The 22179-nt window shown below is 39.1% G+C and overlaps 1 protein-coding gene across 6 annotated transcripts in view; it reads right to left on the bottom strand.

Annotated features, from left to right (window-relative positions):
• PI4KA (phosphatidylinositol 4-kinase alpha) overlaps window positions 1-22179 on the bottom strand; it is a 101178-nt gene that overhangs the window by 59984 nt on the left and 19015 nt on the right. For 5 of the 6 annotated variants that reach the window (XM_073312507.1, XM_073312502.1, XM_073312505.1 and 2 more), the window contains exons 10-19: window positions 20660-20756; window positions 20055-20246; window positions 18740-18840; window positions 17539-17668; window positions 15337-15469; window positions 13609-13704; window positions 12623-12806; window positions 11981-12084; window positions 9017-9185; window positions 3613-3663 (exon numbers count right to left, since the gene is read on the bottom strand). In XM_073312507.1, coding sequence (XP_073168608.1) covers window positions 3613-3663; window positions 9017-9185; window positions 11981-12084; window positions 12623-12806; window positions 13609-13704; window positions 15337-15469; window positions 17539-17668; window positions 18740-18840; window positions 20055-20246; window positions 20660-20756 — 1257 coding nt within the window. The remainder of the gene's footprint in view (window positions 1-3612; window positions 3664-9016; window positions 9186-11980; window positions 12085-12622; window positions 12807-13608; window positions 13705-15336; window positions 15470-17538; window positions 17669-18739; window positions 18841-20054; window positions 20247-20659; window positions 20757-22179) is intronic. The other variant, XM_073312503.1, reaches the window with a different exon arrangement.

Genomic DNA, 22179 nt, shown 5'->3' with positions numbered 1-22179 from the left:
TTTCACATTCAACAGGTTTATAAAACATGAAATTTACAAACCAATGAGGCAGAAAAGAGGGATTGTAGGAAAAACCACTTAGGAAAAGTAAGATACCATTAGGTTTAGTTTTGATTTCATACTAGTTCTACATTGGCATAACACCAATGATTTCAATAGTTACTCCTGATTTCCAGTAGTGTGAAATCAGAGTCAGTCCAAATGGGTAATTTATACCACTGTAAACTGTCACCAAATTTAGCTATCAGGTATAGACACACATCTGTGGGGAGCATAAGATCCATAACACAGCTTATATACAAAAAGGCATTTTATATAAATGAAGTAGACAGGTAAATACTCTCCCCTACACCATAACCTCAAATACCCAAAGCTACATTTTCTGTCACATTTTATTTTCTCCATTTCTTTACAGAAAAAGATTTATATAAACAAAGCATTTAGGCAGAAAATAGGGGCACTAAACCTCACCTCAGGCTCAATCTAATGAAATTTAGTGGGAAAAACTTGATTAAAATAAACTACTGGTAACTTTTTCAGACTTTATAGTAGGAACAGAAACACTGTCTAATTATTCTCATCATCCACGTAGATGCAACATACTTCCATTCTAAAATGCTACCATTTGACAGGAGGAACAAATTTACACTTTTTCTACCAACTGTCAAATAAGTACGAACACCACATGTATTCACATTTCAAAACTTCCCTTTTCAAGAATTCATATTGTAGTCTCACAAGTTTACTGTATTATTGGGAATATCTAATATTAGACAAAATCTAAATGTTTTCAATATTAAACTTTCCATTGCATATTTTCTCTGGTAGCATAAGAAAAAACAAACAATAGTACTTTGATGGATTTACAAGTCTTTAAGTCTTTAAAATGCAATTTGTAGTTGATCCTGTTTTGCTTTTATACAGCATGTGTCATTTTTAATTTTGTGCCCAACCATAAATGAAGCTGTTTAAACATTCAAGTAAATGAAAAATACCTATTGTATAGGAAATCGCATGGTGAAGAGCTGATATCAAAAAATTATTCAACTCAATAAATAGCTTTTCCCTTTTCAATATTCCTACTTCATATACAGTCCTTGTTCAAAACTTTTTTGCGCACACATACTTTTTCAGTGTTAAAAAGCTTTGCCACAGAAAACATTAAAGAATAAATGCAAGTATGGGAAGGTTATCTTATTCTTCACACACACATTAAAGAAAATAATCAAATCAAGAAGCTGAAAGAAACCTTTGGCAATCAAGAATGAGTTTTTCAAAGCCTACATTAGCTGGAAACAAAGTTCTAAAAGTTATTTTTGAGGCCAAGACCAATTCCTGTAACCAGGGAAAGAGGACAAACAGAAAAGCAAATGTAGCTGCAGCTCAGAACTCATGATCTTTATGCATTGTGCAAGACAATCAAATATTTGCTTCTGCACCCATAATGTAACCATTAACTCTTGCTACAGCTTCTGACTCTGTTTATTTTACTCCCTGTAAAGGTCACATTGGTTAAGAAAAATGCAGTATACATCAAGTATTCAAATCAAATGCATTTTATCAACCAACATGTGACACAGAAAACAGCCCCTTGCAGTATGTCACAAATGAAAGAGATCATTTTTAAAGGCCTGATCTTACTCCCTTTGAAGTCAATGCCAAAATTCCCATTGATTTCAATAGGAGATGGAGCAGGACCTGAAAGGGCAAAGCAACACACCAGTCACCACTGGACTACAGGCCTCAATTAGGACTACAATTAGTCCATTTAAAAGTTGCTATTTTTGAGCAAGCTACCTTTTGATAGCCCAAGATATTTATGTAAATGTTCCAGTAACCTCTGGATCTAGCCTTTATAATCATGGATGAATTCAGTGGGAGCTGATGTTGGGTGCTCAGCACTTTTGAAAGTCAGGCGGGTGCTGAAAGACAGATTTAGGAGCAGGTTTCAGAGTAACAGCCGTGTCAGTCTGTATTCGCAAAAAGAAAAGGAGTACTTGTGGCACCTTAGAGACTAATCAATTTATTTGAGCATGAGCTTTCGTGAGCTACAGCTCACTTCATTTAGGAGCCTAATTTTACGTTCTTATTTTTTTGAGATCTGAGCCAAGAAGTTTGTAAAGCCAGGTAGGGTTGCCAGACGCCCGGTCGAAAAGGGACTGTGTCGGCTCCACAGCTCACATTTGCCAGGAACCATGACGGTGGGAGCTGTGGGGGCAGTGCATGGAGTCTCTCTGACTGCCCATGTGCTTAGCGGCTGCAGGCACCTCATGGCTGTTTCCTTTGAGCCATGGTAAACGCCACCAGGATCCCACACCCTGAACCCCCTCCTGCACCCGAACCCCCGGCCCCAGCCTAGAGTCCCCTCCGGCACACAAACTCCCTCCCGGAGCCTGAAACCACCCACCCCCCAACCCCAGAGCCCACACCCCCAACCGGAGCCCTCACCCACCCTGCACCCCAACCCCGTCCCAGCCCAGTGAAAATGAGTGAGGGTGGGAGAGAGTGAGCGACGGAGGGAGAGGGGATGGAGAGAGCAGGGGGTGGGGCCTCAGAGAAGGGGCAGGGCAGGGGAAGGGCCTCATGGAATGAGGGGTGGGGCAAGGGTTTTCGGTTTTGTGTGATTAGAAAGTTGGCAACTCTAAAGCCAGGACAATAACAAAATGTGTCCTAATGTGTTAGAGCTGCAACAACTAGTCGTAGCAGCGACGGTCTCCAAATATTTGACACGATCTCCTTTTTTCTCCCTAGCTGTATAAAATAATCTTTCTGAACCCAGAGAATTCAACAACAGGAGAGGGGAAGGCAGTCACAGCCATTTCTGGTACTCCCGTGAATCTGGCCATTAGCATATTAAGGCTCAGATTTCAAAATGGCCTGAGCTGTTTGCAGCTGTTCACCTAGAAACGCCATGAATCAATTCAGTCTTTGGCTGGACTACTTGTTGGACTAGGTTTAGAAGTTGTTCTGGCTCGGAAAATCCTCTCAGTCCAAGAGGGCAAACTGTATATACACACACACACTCCTATTTTGCGCTACTTTTGTTTAGAATGGTCTTCAAACCTCAGCACACATGAACATTTCACAAAATGCGTATATCACGAAAGCTAATTAATATCCACGAAAGATATGGAGTCTTTCCTGTCTCCTTTATTATAATTAATCTGCTTTACAGACTCTCTTTTATGCTGCCTTCTGGAATTTATTTTTAACTTTTTTTTTTTTTTTTAATAACTCTGGTTTTTCAGTTCTCTCCCCAGGCGCTGTTGTCTTCTAGTTACATATCTCTTAATACATTGGCTGCCAAATATTAGTCAGTATAATATCCCCTCTGGTATTATTTGGATCACGAATCTCTTGAACTCATGACTAACAATAGACCCTCTCGCTGAATAACAAAAAATTAGCTGCTTTAAGAGAGATGTCATCATCAAACAAATGCCCATTTGTTTTTAAACTTCTAGCAAGTAAGAAGTTATAACATGTATTTGTCTTTCATGGCTACTTATCAGTCCCATCTGCTGCCCCTCCCCTTCCCGCCCCCGCACAGATACTTGAGCTTTTGGGGAAATCATCATTCAGCTCACAAATGCCCCGTCTATCAACACTCACCACAGCAATAACAGGAATAAGCACTCCCAGGTTCCCTGCACTACTGGAGGCCTGAAAAAGAAGAGAGGTTTTAAAAGATGTGAAAATGTCAAAGAAACACACAGCAATCTGAAGTAATATTTACTACAAAGCTCACTTCCAATGGCTCATGTTCTTTAGCTACTCGTACATATGCATAAATATGGATACATTGCAGACCACAGCCCTGAGCCTACAAAACCACTGTGTCACCCAACCTGAGCACCACTGAAACCAGTGGGCTAGGCGTAAGCACAGGGCTCAAGTCTACATGAATCCCTAATGGGTTTCCAAACAGGGAAAAAGTCTGCCCACATGGATCCAGCAGCAGGATCAGAATCTAGAACTTGACAATATGCACACTTTCCCCCCTCAGGGTGTTACTGTTGGAAAGAAAAACACTATTTTTAATCAAATGGATGAACTGAGGGGCCTTCTTCCACAGACACAGCTCTGTCATAACTGCAAATCAAAGATCACACTTTCAGTTCGGGGGAGAAACACATATCAGTTGTCATCTGTATTGCAAAACATCCAGAAATTGAAAAGTCTCCTATTACTCTACATGCCCAAAGCCAGCTGTCAAATATTTGCAGAAATCAGATTTTACTTTTGAACTAAAGCCAAGATTATGAATCTGTAAAGGATAAGGAATTTAAGGGACTCACTCCAACAGAAAACACTGTCCATCCAACTTAATCCTAACAAGTTAATTTCCTTTTCTAACAAAAAACAAATTTTGCCTGGTTGCAAAATCTGCTGACAACTAATTAAGCAAAAAGAATCAATGCAAAGTGGTTTAACAGTCACGTAAACAGATCTGGAATAATAAAAAGCCTGTTAAGAAGCACAGGAGACTTAACAAATAATAGAACATTAAAGTCCTGTCAATGCTATCAAAAAAGTGAGAATTCTGCTTTTAAAACCTAAATATAGAAATGGTTCAGCAACACAGTTTGGACCCCAGCATGGACAGGGTCCAATTTAGTATAAATTATTTTTAAAAACATTCAAGAGTAAGAAGAAACAGTCTTAAGAACGATTTTCAGAATCATATTGAGCAAATTATTCCCTGAACACTGGGGTCAAGATTGTACTAGAACCCAAACCATTTATTACTTTTAAAATAAAGGAACATTGTTTTCTAGCACAGATGAAGCTTAAAGTGGATTTGCCAGGGTGTGAATTCAGCTCAGATATTAGTTCCTGAGAGGTGGAACATGGGAGAGACACAGAAATTGCTGGGTTATCACGTAGATGAGGATGATGAAATCCAGTATAAAGGTGTTGTTTTAGAACAGAGTTATATTTATAAGCATCACAGTCACTTATCTGTGAGACCAGAATCTAAAAAACCTGGACAACACAGGCAGGATTTTTCATGATGGCATTCGTTGGGTTTGCTGAAACAACAAACAAACTGTGAATTCATCTGGTTTCCCTCACAGGAGCGGAGTTGGCACCCCAGATTAGAAACTCTTATCCTTATGAAACAAATAACCCAGCAGCTTCACTGAGTTGGTCAGTGACATAAAAGGCATTTACTGGTTACAGATGCAGTTTATCTTCAAAGCAAACAGAGATTCTATTCATTTCAAAGAGATTTGCCAAGAGAGTTCACCAATCCCATAAATGGGAAAGAAAGGAACTTTGCACTATTAAAATTTGAAGTGTGTGTGTGGGAGGTGGGCGGGTGTTGTGTTGGGGATGTTAAAAAGAGAAAAACAACTCTTACTGAATTGCTAGCACAGCTTTAGGTATAATTTTAGCCACAAACATGGCACTAATATAGACATACACGGTATGGAAAGAAATTCAACTTTTCACAATAATTTTTTCTTTTTTTTTTTTTTAATTATAATTATAAAGTCACTCCACATCAACATCTGGGAGGTTTGAGTGTCTGGAATAGCCATATAAAATCACAAATAGTGAAGTGTTAGTTCATCTCTGATAAGCAAAATGTTCAATTAACTTCACTCTTCATTCTTGAGCAGTGAATGTGATGGTCTATAATCGAAAGTAGGATTTCTCCCTCCTTCCCCCCGCCTCCAAAATGAAGGTGTTGCAATTCAGTTCACAGCCAAACCAAATTCACAACTTGTAATATATTTTTATATCCTCCCACCCATTTGAAGAGAAACACTGTTCTCATTTATTGTTCCTCATTTTCACACTTAGAGGTATAAGTTAACATGGTCTACCTCGATATCTTTGTAACTAGCACCTAGCTGTCATGTCAATAAAACTATTCATATGTCACTAAGTGCCTAATCCTGAGTGGTGTCAGTTTGATTTTAGTGGGACTTTCTGGAGCACAGCACTTTAGGAACATGCAATAAGTGATGTAAACTGTATTCACCTCACCTTTGGAAATCTATCCTGTAAATACTAGGTGAGATTGTAAAACAATCTTGTTATGGTAGAGTATTCAAACAAAATTGAAATTTACATAAGTATGTTTACAAACATATATTTTAAGGTTTTTTGGAACTACTCCTAAATTAAAATATTGCAGCTATTTAATAAGAGTCAGCTGCTGGACAGACTTATAGTCTACAACCCTTTCATGTCATAACAGAGATTTAATACATTATAGGCCCAGTCTTGCATTCCACCAGAACACACTGAAGTGAATGGGAGTTTCTAGACCCTTTGCATGTATTTCTTTAAGGATTAGTTTACATTATACAGACAGCTGATCATAAAGATCTGGAAGCAGTCTGCCTGCAGCGGTTTACTTAAGATGTGATCTTAAACCAATTCGTTCAGATCAGTGCGAAAGTCTGTGTACACACTTTAGTTTCAATTTAATCCAGGTTTATTTTGATTTAGCTGCTCCTGAGAGCATTCTGCACCAAAAAGATTAAAATTCTGCACCAAAAAATATAAATTCTGTGCACCATATTTTAAAATTTTGCAAGTTTTATTTGTCAAATAAATGTGGAGGCTCCAGCATGGCATTAGGGACCACGGACCACCGGCTGCACAGAGGTTGGATATCACTGTGCAGCTCCCCAATGGGACACTGATTCAGTGATGAGGCTGCACCCAATCCTGATATAGCACAAGGACCAGGCCAGTCACAGAAACACCCCAGGGCCGTGCCCCTCTGTGCCAGGTGCACCAAGTATGGGCGGGCAGGCTCAGCAAGGCAGGATCCAAGTGTGGAGGGGCTGAGTGTGGGGCTATCTGGGTGCAGGATGCTCAGTGGGAGATCTGGGTACAGGGGCAGGATCGGGATGCACAGGGGCTTGTTGGGGGGTTCTGGGTGCAACAGTAATGGGACTATGCAGAGGGGTCCAAGTGAAGGTGGTCAGGGCTCTGCAGGGGGGGTCTGGGTATCGGGAGAAATAGAGCTCAGCAGGGGGGTCTGGGTGTGGGAGGCGCAGTGGGGGTGTCCAGAAGCAGAGGGAGTGGGGCTCAGTGGGGTGGGGACCCAGGTGCAAGTGGCTCGTCAGGATGCTAAGGTGCAGGGGGAGTAGGGCTCTTTGGGGGAGTTCTGAGTGTGTGTGGGAGGGGCAGGGGGTGAGGCTTGGCAGGAGGGTCTCGGTATGAGGGGGTCTGGATGCACAGGGGTTGGGCAGATGGGGGAGCAGCTCCCTATACAGGGATCCCTCCCCCTGCAGCTGAAGAGCGATGGGTGCAGGAAGTGGGGGGTGAGGGGAAAAGGAGTTTGCAGAGCTTCCTGAATTTGGGGGAGAAACGTTGGGCTGGTTTTGACCCGGCCCCGGATGCTGTGCAGGGGAAGAGGAATCCTGTTCTCTTCAGCCCAACTGGGACTAGCAGCTGAGCCCGGCGCAGGGTAGGAGCCATCAGCCAGATTTTCCACAGTCCTGTCCCCTGCCGCATAGTGATTTACCTCTCTGCCAGCTGCCCTGGGCACCCAAAACATACTGCGGGGGAGAATCGCATGGCTGCTCTTGTGGCTTCCCTTTGCTTCCCCAACAGAAAGTCATTTTTCTGTGAGGAAGCAAAGAAATTGGCGGGGGACATAAATTCTGCGCATGCGCAGTGGTGCAGAATTCCCCCAGGAGTAATTTAGCTTAAATCACTCAGGAACAAGTTTAAGCTATGCCTAAACAATCTGCTCTTAAACCAAAATAAAAGAGTGCCCACACAGGGGTCCGCACCAATTTAATTTAACCAGTTTGAGGATAATGGATAGTTTGTGCGTCCTCAAGATCTTAAAATACAACAGAGCACTTACTTGGAAGCTGGAGATCCAGATTATAACATCAGCATTAAGCTCTCATTTTAATTTATCAGCAATACAAGTAATGGCCCCTGGAAAACAGGTCACTGAACTTTTTCACATTCCTTCCCAACACCAAAGAAAACCAGCACTCCCACTCTGCTTTTCTGTTAGAGATCACTGACACCACCAGCCAGTTAACATTTCTGATTTCCCAACAATGTCCAGCACTTCTTTTCCTGTGTCACCTTGCACTCTCAGAATGTAAATCAGCTGTACTGATTTGCTACCTCTCCCTCCCCCCGCCCCTCGCAGCCCCACACACAGTAGGGTAACATACTAGTGAAATTCCCGTAACATTAGCGAGAATACAATGATCACAAGGATTTGTAGATATGGACAGATATCTTGTTAAATGTAATCTCCAGCTGTAAGAATTTGTACTGCTCAGTTTTGCTTTGCAGTTCTTACACTTGCAATGCATATGAGATTGCACTTCTAATCAGAAAAGCATTATGGTTTCTCTATCATTCATGTGAGAACGTCCGTCAGTTTCCTCTTTTACAACCAATTCCAATTAATGCTTATTCAGTCAGGGTAATCTGAACTGATCTCACTACATCTGTAGTTCACACCAGACTGTTCCATTTTATGGAGTCTATTGTAAATTTAGTTATGTAGGCCTCCATCAACTCTAATATTGGAAAATCCACATACGTGTAATCACAATAGTAGTTATTCAGGATAAATTAACATCTGGGGTAGCTGAGATTAGAACTGCAAGTTTATAACACTTCCCTATTTCTTAGGAAGTGGTAATAGCAGGAGCTTAGAAGTCAGGACTTCCTGTTTCTGTTTCCAGCTCGGTCACCAGCCTGCTTTGTGCCTTGGACAATTCACTTAATATCTACCATGTCTCAATTAACCTATCTGAAAAATGGGTACACCACTACTAATTACCTAAGCTTACAGATATTATGTGAGGCTTAATTGATATGTAAAAAGTTATGTAGGCTCTATATTATTAATAGGCACCATAACACACATTTCTCATTTGTTTCAGTAGTTACATGTGCGATTTTTAAGTGTATACACTTGGTTCAGAGGAGATCAGAATAATACGTTTACATTAGCCATATCAGTGCAAAGAGGTACTGAATTAAAACCCACACATTTTATACCATTCCTTACCTTTAGTGCGGGGCCCTTTTCACTTGCTCTCTCACTGGCTCTCTTTCCTTCCAGTCCAAGCTGTACAAACAGTTCCAGCAAATTCATTAGTAATTCATCCACAAGGTGTTCTCCCTGAATGTTAGCAGCTATGTTAGCCAAGGCATTAATGACAGCTAAGGAACAGTGTCTGACAAGAAAGAAAGAGAGAAATTAGAAACAACCAACTCTTTGATGAAAAGGTTTGTATTTATTTTATAATGGTTTCTCACTAACACTGTTCAACAGCAAATCTGCATAATACTGAGAGTGGCAGGCACATTTTGGACATCAAGGATTTAGTGAGAATGGATGGCACGCTGGGTTAATGCATTAGCATTCCAATTCAAAAAGCCAATTAAATATTGCTTGAATCATAATTAAAATGCATTTAGTGGTCTCAACAACAGAGAGCAGATGGAAGCAGCACCAAAGGACAGAGAGGAATGGAATAAACTAATTTCCACCATGTGCGCCAACATTGGTGTGTAAAGAATGAAATGTAATGTAATTGGTGGTCTCAATTTCGTCTCTAGAGAATGTTTTGTCTGTGCTGCCACCATCATCAATTCACCAGGACTGACCATTTTTGGTATGGAAAACCTAAACCTAAACCAGCAGAAACATATTGCATTTCTGGATTGGAAAAGTTGTAGGGTGGCAGAGAAATTCAAATTAACAGCTGCAATTAATTACTGGCGTGCACTGGGCAGGACAGTGAGTGAAAGCCTTATAACGAGGGTGTACCAGTAAGCTCGTTTGTAGTTGTTAATCCTTCATCCTCGTTAGAATTGAATTCAAGCATTTTTTAAAGGTTAAAATTATAATGCAACATAACTCTGATACAAACGACCATTTCACATTCCTGAATACTTAAAAGAAATAATTAACTCATCATATGACATGATGAATACAGCAGGAATTCTGAGCTATGCAGTTTTATACTTCAATACCTTACTCAAATAGGGCCTGATTCAACTCCCAGTGAAGTCACTGGAATATTTTCTATTAGTTGTAATAGGAATTGGATGGAGTGCCTAGTTATTAAGCATTCTTCGATAAATTATTCTTAAGGAATTCAATACTTCTTAAGAGTACTGGGCCCAATCTAAACCCTAATGAAGCCAATGAAAATTTTTGACTTCACTGGGCTGTGGATCAGGCCTATTAAGAGGATAGCTTGCAACTACAGCTAATGCATTAGAAGTTTTTGACACCAACTAGAATTTACCAACCAATCAATCTTTTAGAGAGACAAGGGGGAGGGGTAATATCTTTTACAAGCTTTCAAGCTTAGAGAGAGCTCTTCTTCAGTCTGGGATATTTACTCAGAGTGTCACAGCTAAATACAAGATGGTACAGATTGTTTAGCACAAGCAGTTAACATATATTTCAAGGAACTATTCGAGGTGAAGTGGCCCCTTCACACCTGTTCAGTTACAGGGAAGAAAGGAAGGAGAAGTGGGGAGGAAGCCGCTATGGGAGATTTGTTAGTGGATTACAGATTCTTGTAATAAATGATAAAGTCAGTGTCTCTATTCAGTCCTTGAATTTTATTGTCTAAAAAAGTGTTATGAAGTTAAGCTCCCAGGCTCATCTTTTGAAAGCGTTCAACAGGTTTTCTTTGAGGATGAGACTGATAGGTCAAATATAGAGTGATCACTTTGTGAAAAGTGCTCCCCCCACAGACGATATGATATTTTGCCTTACCAATTTCCTGCATGAGTTCATTCGAGAGCATAGTGACTGTCTGGTTTCACTCACATAGTTGCAGTTGGGGCATTTAGCGCACAGGAAAGGTATACCACATGTTGTGGTACACATTTTTAGGACCCATGGATCTTGAAAGGTGTGTTGTTTGGGGGTGTTGATCATTGTAGCAGTGGAGACATATCTGGAGGTTTTGCATCTGTTTTTCTGGCAGGGTCTGGGGTTGTTTTGAGCTGGTGTCCTGGTCTGTGCGGGGCTTACTTCTGACGATGAGCATGGAGAGGTTGGAGCATTGTTTGAAGGCCAGAAGAGGGGATTCAGAAAAGATTTCTTTCAGGATGGGGTCCCCATCAAGTATGGGATGGCAGGTGACAACTAGGGATATGCAGTGGGGGTGGGGGCGTTATTTCTGTATTGAAGCAGGTTTTCTCAGGGTATCTCGGTGGCTGTTCCATGATGTGATCCATTTCTCTGGTGGAGTGTCCTTGTTTGGTGAAGGCAGTTTTCAGTGTGTTAAGGTGTATATCCTGACTTTTTCCTTAGAATGGTCCTTTGATATACGTGGTAACTACTCATGCTAAACAATTTGTTCCATCTTGGAATGTGACACTCTGATTAAATTTCCCACATCTGAAGAAGAGCGCTGTGTAAACATAAAAGCTTGCCTCTCTAACCAACAGAAGTTGGTCCAATCAAAGATATTACCTTACTCACCTTGTCTCTCTAATGTCCTGGGACTGATACGGCTACAAATCTTTTGTGACAGAAGCTGGTACTGCCTGATGCTAACACAGTTTCTGAAAGATCTAGGAGTCTCCATTATTATTCAGTGCCAACTTCTAGCACCTTTTGGCTAAGGCATCATTGCATCACTGTGAAGAAATAATTGCCAACAGCTCATCAAGAGAAAAATAAAATCACAAGTACATTATTCATTCCTAAATCCAACTAATGGAAGCGAGACATACACACCCGTCATTTTTAAATATTAAAAAGTGTTACTTTAAACAATACAGGAATAGGAGACTACATGAGATCTGCATATATTCAAAACACCCACCCTCTCAGAAATGGACAATTAACATTAACAAATCTCTGGAATACAACAAAGAAAGATCGAAAGAAATAAAGCTGTTATGTCTGTCGGAAAAAAGTGAAAGTGCATAACCATGCTTAAAGGAAGATGTTTGGTTTAAATAGTCATGAATTCTAAGGAGTCACTTATATCTATGTTACCTGTATCCATGATCCTTGTGATCTTTAGTGGCAGAGTAAACAACTGAGCTTGCCTTTACACTGATTTGCTGGAATAGATTCCATACCTCCTGGTAAATATATTGCTGTAAGAAAACAAACTAAGTGGAGTACATTGAATACAATATCTCTTAAAGGAATAAACCTGTAAAAATAAATTTTATCCAACTAAATAAAAATCTTATATAGAATGCCTAAGTATCTTTAAAAATCTGGACCTAAGTGACTTAGGAACATAAATCCCATTTTCAAAAAGGATTTAGGTTCCTCAGGCCTAAATAGGACCTGGGTGTCCTAAGTCACTTAGGAGCTTTTGTAAGCTTCACATTTCTTCCTCTACATTAATTCTTTTACTATATATCTGTGGGAACTAAGGTTTGCTGGAGAGGCGTGGCTTTGCTAGTTACTAGTGACATTGTACAAAAAGGTACATGCAAACAAATGATTGTATAAGTGTGTGTATGTTATGAAGACAGGATAAATGCTGAAATGCTGCATTTAAGGAAACATTTTTCGGGCTTAAACAAAGTTGACAGCAATACTTTAACTGAAGGAAATAGACAACTGTAATTTAGGGGTCTCTCTAGTCTGGTTTGTTCTCTTGGCCAGCTCTTCTCTCCTTACGTTTCCAGTGATAACTAAGCAGCCCAGCTGGTCAATGATGAGTACGTCAAGTGGAGATGGTGGCTGGCAGAACTTCTGCTGCAGGATCTGCAGGATAGGTTCCATCACTTTGGGAGTGTCCCTAAGAGCCACTGCAATGTGCCCCAGAGCTCGAATTGTGTGGTCAGGAATCAAATGGGCTTCCCTAACAAAAAATAAACAAGCCACATTCATATAAACATCCAGAAACAATTACACATCTAGCTCTACAAGTTGAGCTACAATCTGCCTGAGAAACAACTTACACTGATGCATCCAGTAAACTGTAATATCACTTAATTTCATTTTAACCCCTTAATGCTGTTTTTCCCTTCTATTATAATCAAAAGCATACTTAGTACAGGAACTAAAAGCAATTGCTTTTATAGTACCAACACTGATCTGTTAACCATTCACTATAGTAGAATCAGTAGAAAAAGATAAAAGGCTTGTCTGGAATGACTGTCCATTTTTATTTTTATTTTTTTAAAACAGTCCCAGTACAGTGGGGTAAACGTAGTGGGAGTTTCCGTTGGAGATGCCTTGTCAACTATCTTAGCTCTGCCTTGGCAAACCAACCTCTCAATAGGAGAGAGGCAATTCAGACTCCACAAGCAGTAATCAATTGTGCCAAACATTAAGTGATGAGCTTGTACAGCCCACTAAAGACTTAGCAGAGGCCACCTCATTTCAGTTAGTACTTCAAATAGACTTTAATACTCACTGCAGACAGGAAAGCAGTGTTTTTATCCAGTAAAGTATGTAGGCCCATCAGTACTGAAATAAAGGCCCAATCCCACAAAGAAATCTGCATGATCTGATGCATATTCCCACATGTATTCTTACTGATGTCAGCAGCATTTCACACAGGAGAAAGGCTCCTCATGCTTGAATGTCTTAACAGGAGTGGGTCTTAAGTTAAATTGACTGAAGACAGAAAAGGATTAGTATTATGCCTAACAACTTACTTGTCGCTCTCCTGTGAGATGTACAGACGGTTAGACAAACTGGCTAGGAAAGCCTCAACAATCACTGGGTCTATAGTCAGGCCAGCTTTCAAGCACCTACAGAACATTAAACACAAAACTTGCCAGGACAGCCAAACAGCAAGAGTTATATTTTCACATCTCGCTATGGGAGAGAAAGGATCCAATACCAAAACCACTACACATAAAATCGATACAGTCGGAATTGTGTTCCGTCAGAAAGTGATTCTCATGAAAAAAAAAATATATTCACATTAGCACATATTTGGCATCCCCTAAAATATTCATGAGACCCTGGCATTCAGAAGATGCTGTTCAATTATTTCACATTTATTTCACGAGTTCAGCATTCTTTAGACATTCATGCTTATTTACATATGAAATATAAGCAGGGTGGACAAACGATTTTTTAAAAAACTAAATATTGATTTGTTATTTAAATTAAATACATTTTTCTTTTAAAAATAAACCTATTTAAAATTAAAATTGAAATTATGACAAGCTATATGAAGGCCTAAATTTAATATAATTTATTAAAAACATTTAAATAAAAAAATATTTAACCAGTAAGTTTGCTGCCAAAGTTTTAAAGAAAGACATACGACTGAACTGGTGGCTAAGCACCTGGAACCACAGTTGGCTGAAATGCTAAAGAAGTTTTTGACAGCGGTAGCCTCTTTGGCAGGTACGAAGAAAATATTTTCCATTTATTCAGCTAGTGCAGTTCAATGACTAGTTCATTCAAAGTTAAGGAACCAACTGGAATTTGAACAGACATTGTGTGCCAAAGTAAGCGTAAATGTTAATGTTATATTTAGTTAAAATACGTTGATCTGCAATGATTACCAACCAATGAGAATCAATTATTTTGTAAAAGGAAAAGAACAAAAGTACAAATGCAAAACAAAATTAAAATCCGTTATTTAAATCAAGCTTTCCTACTTGCCAGTTTAAATCATAATTAAAATACAAGCAACAATGAACACTTCTTGGACACTCCTGTAGTTTGTAGCTGATTCTCTGCCCTCCAGTGTTTGTATCTACAGAGCTGGAATTACCTCAACCCTCTTTCTTCCAAATGGAGGCAAAAGGACTGAGAAAGGCTGTATGGAGTGTACCTTCCATGGCATTTTAAATATCCTTGACAGGTTGGCCCAACTCACTGTCCTCCCAAGCACCAGATGGTGGATGGGGAGGGAGGTAAACAAGGTCTTTTATAAGCACCCAACAGGGCTCAGGAGAAGTATCTTTTAGGAAGCGAATGGGATTAGGCTGTCCTGCTCCTGCTGGAGCCTTCCTCTCTCCATCCATCCAATCAGCAGCTACTCCAGACTGCAGGGGCAGATGGTCTAGTGTAATGGTTTAGAAAAATGGGAAGGGGGTGACTTTCCATTGCCCGAGGTTACAAGCGTTTACCAGTGCATCTACTCCAGAAGAGCTTACTGTGCAAACCTTCGGAAGCAACAGAAGGCTACTGAGCACTCTGGAGGTCACCAGGTGGAGTTAAGGGTACGTAAAGCAAGTGGCCCAGTGGCTAGACAAATACTTTCCAGCTGTACAAAAGGTAGCAGGGGCCATCTAAAACACTCTGCGTTACACAGCTTCTCCATTTAATGGATCGTAATGTTTGTCCACTTCAGTGAGATCAGCGCCTGTCTCCTTAAACTGCATTTTTGATAGTCCTTCAGTATTTCTAAGTACAATTCTTACCTGCAGATGTTGTCTATGGCAATGTCTCGAAGCTGTTCATACATGGATGGTTGACTTTTCTTACCGGGCATTACATTTAGAGTGGACTCTGAATGCTCATTTGTTACGCTGATTTTGATGTCATTGCCACCTACTAAGAACAGAGATGGAGCGTAAGAGACAGTGTCTTTTGCTATATCTTTCCTTGAATTGTGTATACATAGGTAGAGAAATACCTGGCAAGTGAATGCAAAACAGACTAGGATGCAGGAAAGAGGGAGAGGGAGAGAGACAGGTGCTCTGAAGAACTTTGGTACCATGTGAAGCATGCCTACCAACGTGGGCTATAAATTTATTTCATTACTCAATTCGTTTTCAGAAGCCTCCACCCTTCTCACTTTGCATAGTTTTGAATATTGCTTTAGTATTAGTTAAAATCATTTAATTGGCAGTCTCAAAGAAGAATACTCAAACTTAACATTAGGATTTTTCAAATCAAAACTGCTGGATGTGACTAATCAGTAAACAATTTATTAAATGGATTTTTACATTGCCTTACTTTTAATATTTGCATCTACCTTAGTATCGCTAACACTCTGAAATACCTTGAACCAGATTCATTCCTGGTGCACCTCCGAAGTAAACAGAGCTACAGGAGGGATTAATTTCCCTTAGTGTGTTTTAAAGCATGGTTAGAACATAAAAGAACTATCGGGTAAAAATGAAGTCTCCTACTTGACATACCTGCTCCCTGTTCACCTTCAAGTCCAAGCTACTTATTTTTCTTGACAAAACAAGTTTTCACTCCTTTGAACACTGCATATAGACAATAAGGCTGTGGAAAAGCAAGCTATTCTGCTTTGGGCATCACTAACAAACTTGCCACCTAAATTTTAGCTGTGGACTCTTTATTAGTTGTGTCACTGTAAGAGGCAGAAGGAACACAGATTCACATTCAGACCCAGGGATATTCTGCAGGACTAGCAGTTAGGGAAAAAAAAAAAATCAACATTCAATTTGAAATTGAAAACTTCAATATAGAAATCCTGAAGAACAAATAAAAATGGAACTCCATGTTTCAGAAAAGCAACTCACTGACAAGTAATCACAGCAATATCCAATATGTAAAAAAAAAAACCACAAGTTTATGATTAAATTTTTGGTGGTCAGGGAACTTACGAGTCATAACACTGGCTCATTCGTCTATATGCCAAATGGTCTAAGTGTGCCTTTAAACATACAAGCATGCAGCAATGAGCATACACTTCTGCTTTCCATCTAAACTGTGATTTGTGGTTTTCATCCTCCCAACCCATCCCCACCTTATTGGTCTGTTTCATCTACCTAACACAGACTGAAAGCAGCCCAAGATAGCTTGCTGGCAATTCATGCTGCACACATATTGCATATAAGTAGTGGTGGGATTTCAACCCTCCTTTTGCTGGGGGGGGGGGGGGAAGCACCTAATCTTCCTGGGTATGAAACAGAGGATGGATGGATGGATGGATGGATGGATGGATGAACACAATTTTTTAGTTACACTTCAAACTATGCAGTAATAGATGAAATTCTAAGCATAACCAAGATGTCAAAGTAATTTTCAAAAACAGGCTTAACATCTTTAGACATGACACAAAAGATAGACTATTTAGAACAACCAACCAAAAAATTGCAGAAACTAGGTTATTTGACCAACACGGACACATATTTGTTGTACCTTCTATTACAATCTTGCTAGTTTCAAAAGTCACTTTTCTGCTGATATATTTGTTCATAGATATATATATTCTCTCTCTCTCACACACACATACACGCTTGCATGCTGCGCCCTACAAACTTAACACCTTGATACCATTGTGGGCCAGAGGAGACACTAACCATTTAAGAGAATGAAAGTTACTGAAATTATAAAATAAGACAGTATTAGGCAAAACTGACTTTGCAGGGTTGAGAGAGTAGGATGCTATGGACTTAGTTATTTCTGTACGGTTATTGCTAGCACCAAGACATCAGGGTGTATACTTGCATGAACTTTTTTTGCATTCCCTCTCTTCCTCCAAAATAAAACAAACAAACCCAAACCACAAATAAATAACTTGGTAGAAAATGAAAAAACCTTTAAGTAAGTTGCAATAATAAAAGGAAATTTAAGAGCAAATTAGTGTTGTTTGTGGTCCACCACATGACTGGACCATAGATGGAGCTAATATTGCTTTCATTTACCTGTGTGATACTGGCTGTGGTACTTGTAAAGTTTTACCAGCACTGGGGAAGGAATAACGAGGAAGTCCCTCAAAGATGGAGTCACAGAATGAACCACAACAGGGAACCTCTCACACAAACGACCTAGACCCTAGAAGGAAATAATTGACACATTACAACTTCTAACTTTCCTGCTGCATAAGCAGGACCTATTTTTATTTCAACTGTGCGCTCATGGCTTTAAAAAAAATATATAATTGCTGAGGGATTTGTACTCCAGTGAAAGAATGTTTCAAACCTCTGATCTAAAGGATCACACTGACAGCATGACAAGTAAGCAATTTCTTGCCCTTTTCTTCCCAGGGGTTTTGCAAAAGATAGCATTTAGTATACCTAATGAACAGGCTTCCCCGGAAGTGAAGTTATGGGATAAGCACATTTTAAAGAGCCCTGAGGAGTAACAGGTCTTTACTATTCCGGTCTTGATTACAGAATGACAACTGTGGACTGGTTTTGCAAAGTGGATAAGTGTCCAACTAGAATGACGCTGATAACACCATGTTCCTTTTTCCCTTTTAAAAATGAATTTTCTACTCCAAGATAACACACATTGATAATCCTAAAGGATCATGTACATTTATTGACAGATCATGTGCAGCCTGGGCAAGTTTCTGCACATTAACCTGCCAATATGAATCAACCCTGACCTGAAAAGAGATCACCATAGCAATGAGAAGGAAGGTCAGTCTCCACGACTTTTTCCACATTGCCCTCTACACAGACTGCCAACAAAGAGGTTAATTAGTTCCAAATGTGGTAGGGTCTTTGTGAATGGGACACCTTACCTTCTAGGCTGGTTTGCATCCTATTTAATTAATTTCACACAGGCTACTGAAACATCATCAGATGGCCTCAGGTTTTGATCACTACCAACCTGTGTTGGATTTCAATTGGTGAACAAGAGATGAAAGGTTTCATATCTGGACTAATCCCAGGAGCCAACCAGTCCCACTACTTTTTTTTAAATTGAGCCAAGTAGATTCTGGGAAGCACCAGCTCACTGTGGTTTCAAGCCCCTAAAATGCAGACGCAGAGGACACAGGCAAGAGTAATATAACCAGAAGATGAGAAAACTGCTAAATTAGTCTGTGAACCTGCAAGCAATTTTACTAAGTGACTTGCTGAAATCAAAATACTCCTTTTCAATCCTTTAAAGACAGACCTGCAAGCAGCAGATCAGCAGCGGCAAGTGAGCAATGATGACTTTGCTGGAGGTCTTGGACTGCAGCTTCTCCGACAGTTTGATGCACAGGTTTTCTGCACCTTTGTTCCAAAAGAAGGAAAATCAATAATAGATCTGAAGAATGTATGTGAATTTATTAGCCTACCTAGTACAATGTGCTTACTGAAGACCATCAAACAGGTAGAGAATTTGCTGGATTCACCTACTTCAGAGTACAGAGATGCTGAATTGTTTAAGTTTTACAGAATGTTATCCATGGTGTTTTGATTTGGTTGATTTGGCTTGAAGGGTTTATTTGAACTTTGTTCATAACATTTTGGTAAAAAGTTTGGGAATCTTATTAATATCTGCAATAAACAGTTCTTTCAAATATTCTGAACTGAGATAGCTACAGGTGTCAAAGACAGCTGTGTGTTTGTTTTATTTGATAGCCATCTACAACTATTTTAAATATTTAAAGAAATGTTTAATAGATTAGGGGGTAGAAGTTTAAATTTAAAGAAAGGAGGAAAACACTGCTAAATATCAGGAAAAGCTTCCTGACAATGATATCTACGAAAAAGTGGAAGCATCTTTTTGAGACATTCATGGTCTGGATGAACTAATGGGCCTTTTCTACATGATTTCTATCAGTAATTTTGCAAGATTTTTAGAAGATCTTGCATGTCCCTGCCTATAGTTCTGATACTGTAAAGTTATATTTAAAGGCAATATATGCAGTATGTGTCAGATTTCATGCAAATATCACTTCTAGAGGAATCAAACATAGTATGAGCCTAAATCAAGAAAACATCCCTATTCAGGAAAGCACTTTCTTAGTTTAAAGCACGTGATTGGGTGCTTTTCTGAATCAGGTCTATATTAAAGAGATATTCAGAATGACTTTTAGCAACTACAGTTAACAGATTCTGCATTACGGAGATGTCAAAGCCTCTCTGTAGGCAAGGATGAATTCAGATTTGCACTTCACGGTGCAATAACATAGTGCATTCTCCCCAAACTTACAGAACTTATTCTCTGAATTCAGAAAGGATTTTCTGAGAACTTTAAGTCAGTTAACCAACTTATGAGTTATAAGCATTTTAAAATGACCCGTGCATTTTTCTGACAATGTTGACTTTCTTTGGGTTTCTCTAGCAAAAAAATTCCTGAAGTTTATCATTAAATGCATTTTATGACAAGCGTCATGTAATAGAAATGACTCTCCATCAACTACTGACAATGGAGAATGAGTTGTACAAAACACTTCTGCAAGACAAAAGATTCTGAAGAGACAGAAGTATGTATTTTTCACCTTGCTCATCTTTCACAGCCCACACCATGAGATCCACACAAGCTGCATTAGCCTGGCAACGCAATTTCAGAGGGCTCAGTTCATTGTGTAGCCGATCTACATCATGCAGGATTTTCTGAAGCTCTGACTGGCTGCTGTTGAACTGTTCCAGCACAAAATCATGGATTTCCTTAACAAATGAGTTTGGAAGATCTGCAGGAATAAGAGGGAAAATATATTCTAGCAGAAAGAAAGTAGCTGTGCCCCAGATAGCATATACATAAGACCAATCCATTTTTATATTAAATATAAAACATTATTCATAAAAAGATTTCTTTCCAAATGAGAAGTAGAATAATTTCATAGCAAAGACCACTGGGAAATTAACAAGTTGGATGCTGATTGTCCCTCCCTCGGGCAGAGGACAACAACAGATTAAATAATTAAATTTTATAGGGCAACTTTCATACCGAAGTGCTTCACAAACTGTATAGCATACATTCAGCACCCATGAAACACTGCACCCTTCCCAGCCACTTGGAACACAGCAAACAATACACACAGTGCTTTATATTCTCCCCCATCATATTACTTAGTAGAAAGTTATATTAATATAAACACTGTACCTTTCATGTAGTATAACGTGTCTCTTAACATTTTAAACTGGGCAAGGTAAAGAGGGTCACTGAATGTTTTATAATAGAGATCTGCATTAGGACTTATCTGTAAAAGTAAAGAACAGCTATACGTTTCAAAAGGAAACAAAACAACGTTTTCTTATGAAATAGTAAACTGAAGAACAAATAAAACCCCTTATTCAGATCAGGTAACTGTCATTTTCTATACTAGACATGTAATTGTGATAACTGGTACTGTTTAAATTATAATCGCACACCATATGGAAAGGGTTTTGGGGTTGTTGTTTTGTCTTCACAGTTAATCAAGATGCAAACTATACCTGTTCAATGCATTAAATAGTACTTAGCTATCCCCTTTATTTAAACACCACATTCTGTAACAAAATTCTGTCTAATGAGAGAATCCAAAATCATTTTTAATTGGAAAAGCAGAAACAGAGACTACAGCTGTTTCCATCAAAACTTACATTTTGCACTAGCAAGGAAGGCTGTAGACAAGAGCCTAGTTCTTTTCCACAGATGAAAATATACGAGTTGGCTATAGTTCTGAACATACTTAGTTCAGAACAGCTCTATGTCTAAAATTTCTGAGACCCACAAAAGGTGATGTTGATAGAGGATGCTGTGCAATTGTAAACAGCGCGAGCAATCATTTAGCCCCATAAGGACTTATATTCCATGCAAAATATGTTCACTGAAAGTAGGTCAGAAGCAGCTAAACTTTAAGGAGGACATCTTGAAAATACAACAGTATCAAGAACTTCCATGCTGAAAACAGTGAAGAGCAAACGAATGGCAACACATTTTTGTTTTGTTCAGGAAGCGAGAATGAAATACATGAGAATTAAATTAAAGGCCTTTACCTAAGTTATAACTTTTTAAAAAAAAATCTTTTGGTTTACTCTATTTAGGAAGTATTAACAGGCTTACACATCCTTGCCATGTAAATATCGTAAACAAAGCAATAATCACAATGGTGAAGGTTTTTCTTTTTTTTAAGAGACATTATAAAGTATTATAATCATCTGCTCTCTCTATTTAACAGGGTATTACCATATTATAGGATGAGCATGATTACAACAACTATGACATGTAATTTCTAATGATTTTATTAAACTTGAGTGAAATATCTGATTATGCATATTTAAATGTCTACCAAATGTTAATATTCAAAAAAAAATGGACAGATGTGCTGGAGTTTTTCTTTTTTTTTTTCTTTTTCTTTTTTTTTTTTTTGCAGATGAACATACTTTGTCTGGGTACTGAATAAATAGTATCCAAATATCTAAGTATCTATTTGTCCTCAGTCTGTTTTGCTGGGTACATAATTGTTGAACTAATTATTCCATTAGTGCCATCTCCCATATTTGTTAACCATTCTTCTATAGGTGGACTACTTTTCTTTTTCCAATGAGAAGCTAGGAGTAGCCTAGCAGCTACTAGCAGATGGGAGATTAATAATTTTATTTCTTTTGTGTGACCACTTCCACTGGGAAGCCCCAGGAGGA

This window comes from Lepidochelys kempii, chromosome 15 (genome assembly GCF_965140265.1).
Source record: "Lepidochelys kempii isolate rLepKem1 chromosome 15, rLepKem1.hap2, whole genome shotgun sequence".
Taxonomy (NCBI): domain Eukaryota; kingdom Metazoa; phylum Chordata; order Testudines; family Cheloniidae; genus Lepidochelys; species Lepidochelys kempii.
This window is presented reverse-complemented; position numbering and strand designations above follow the sequence as displayed.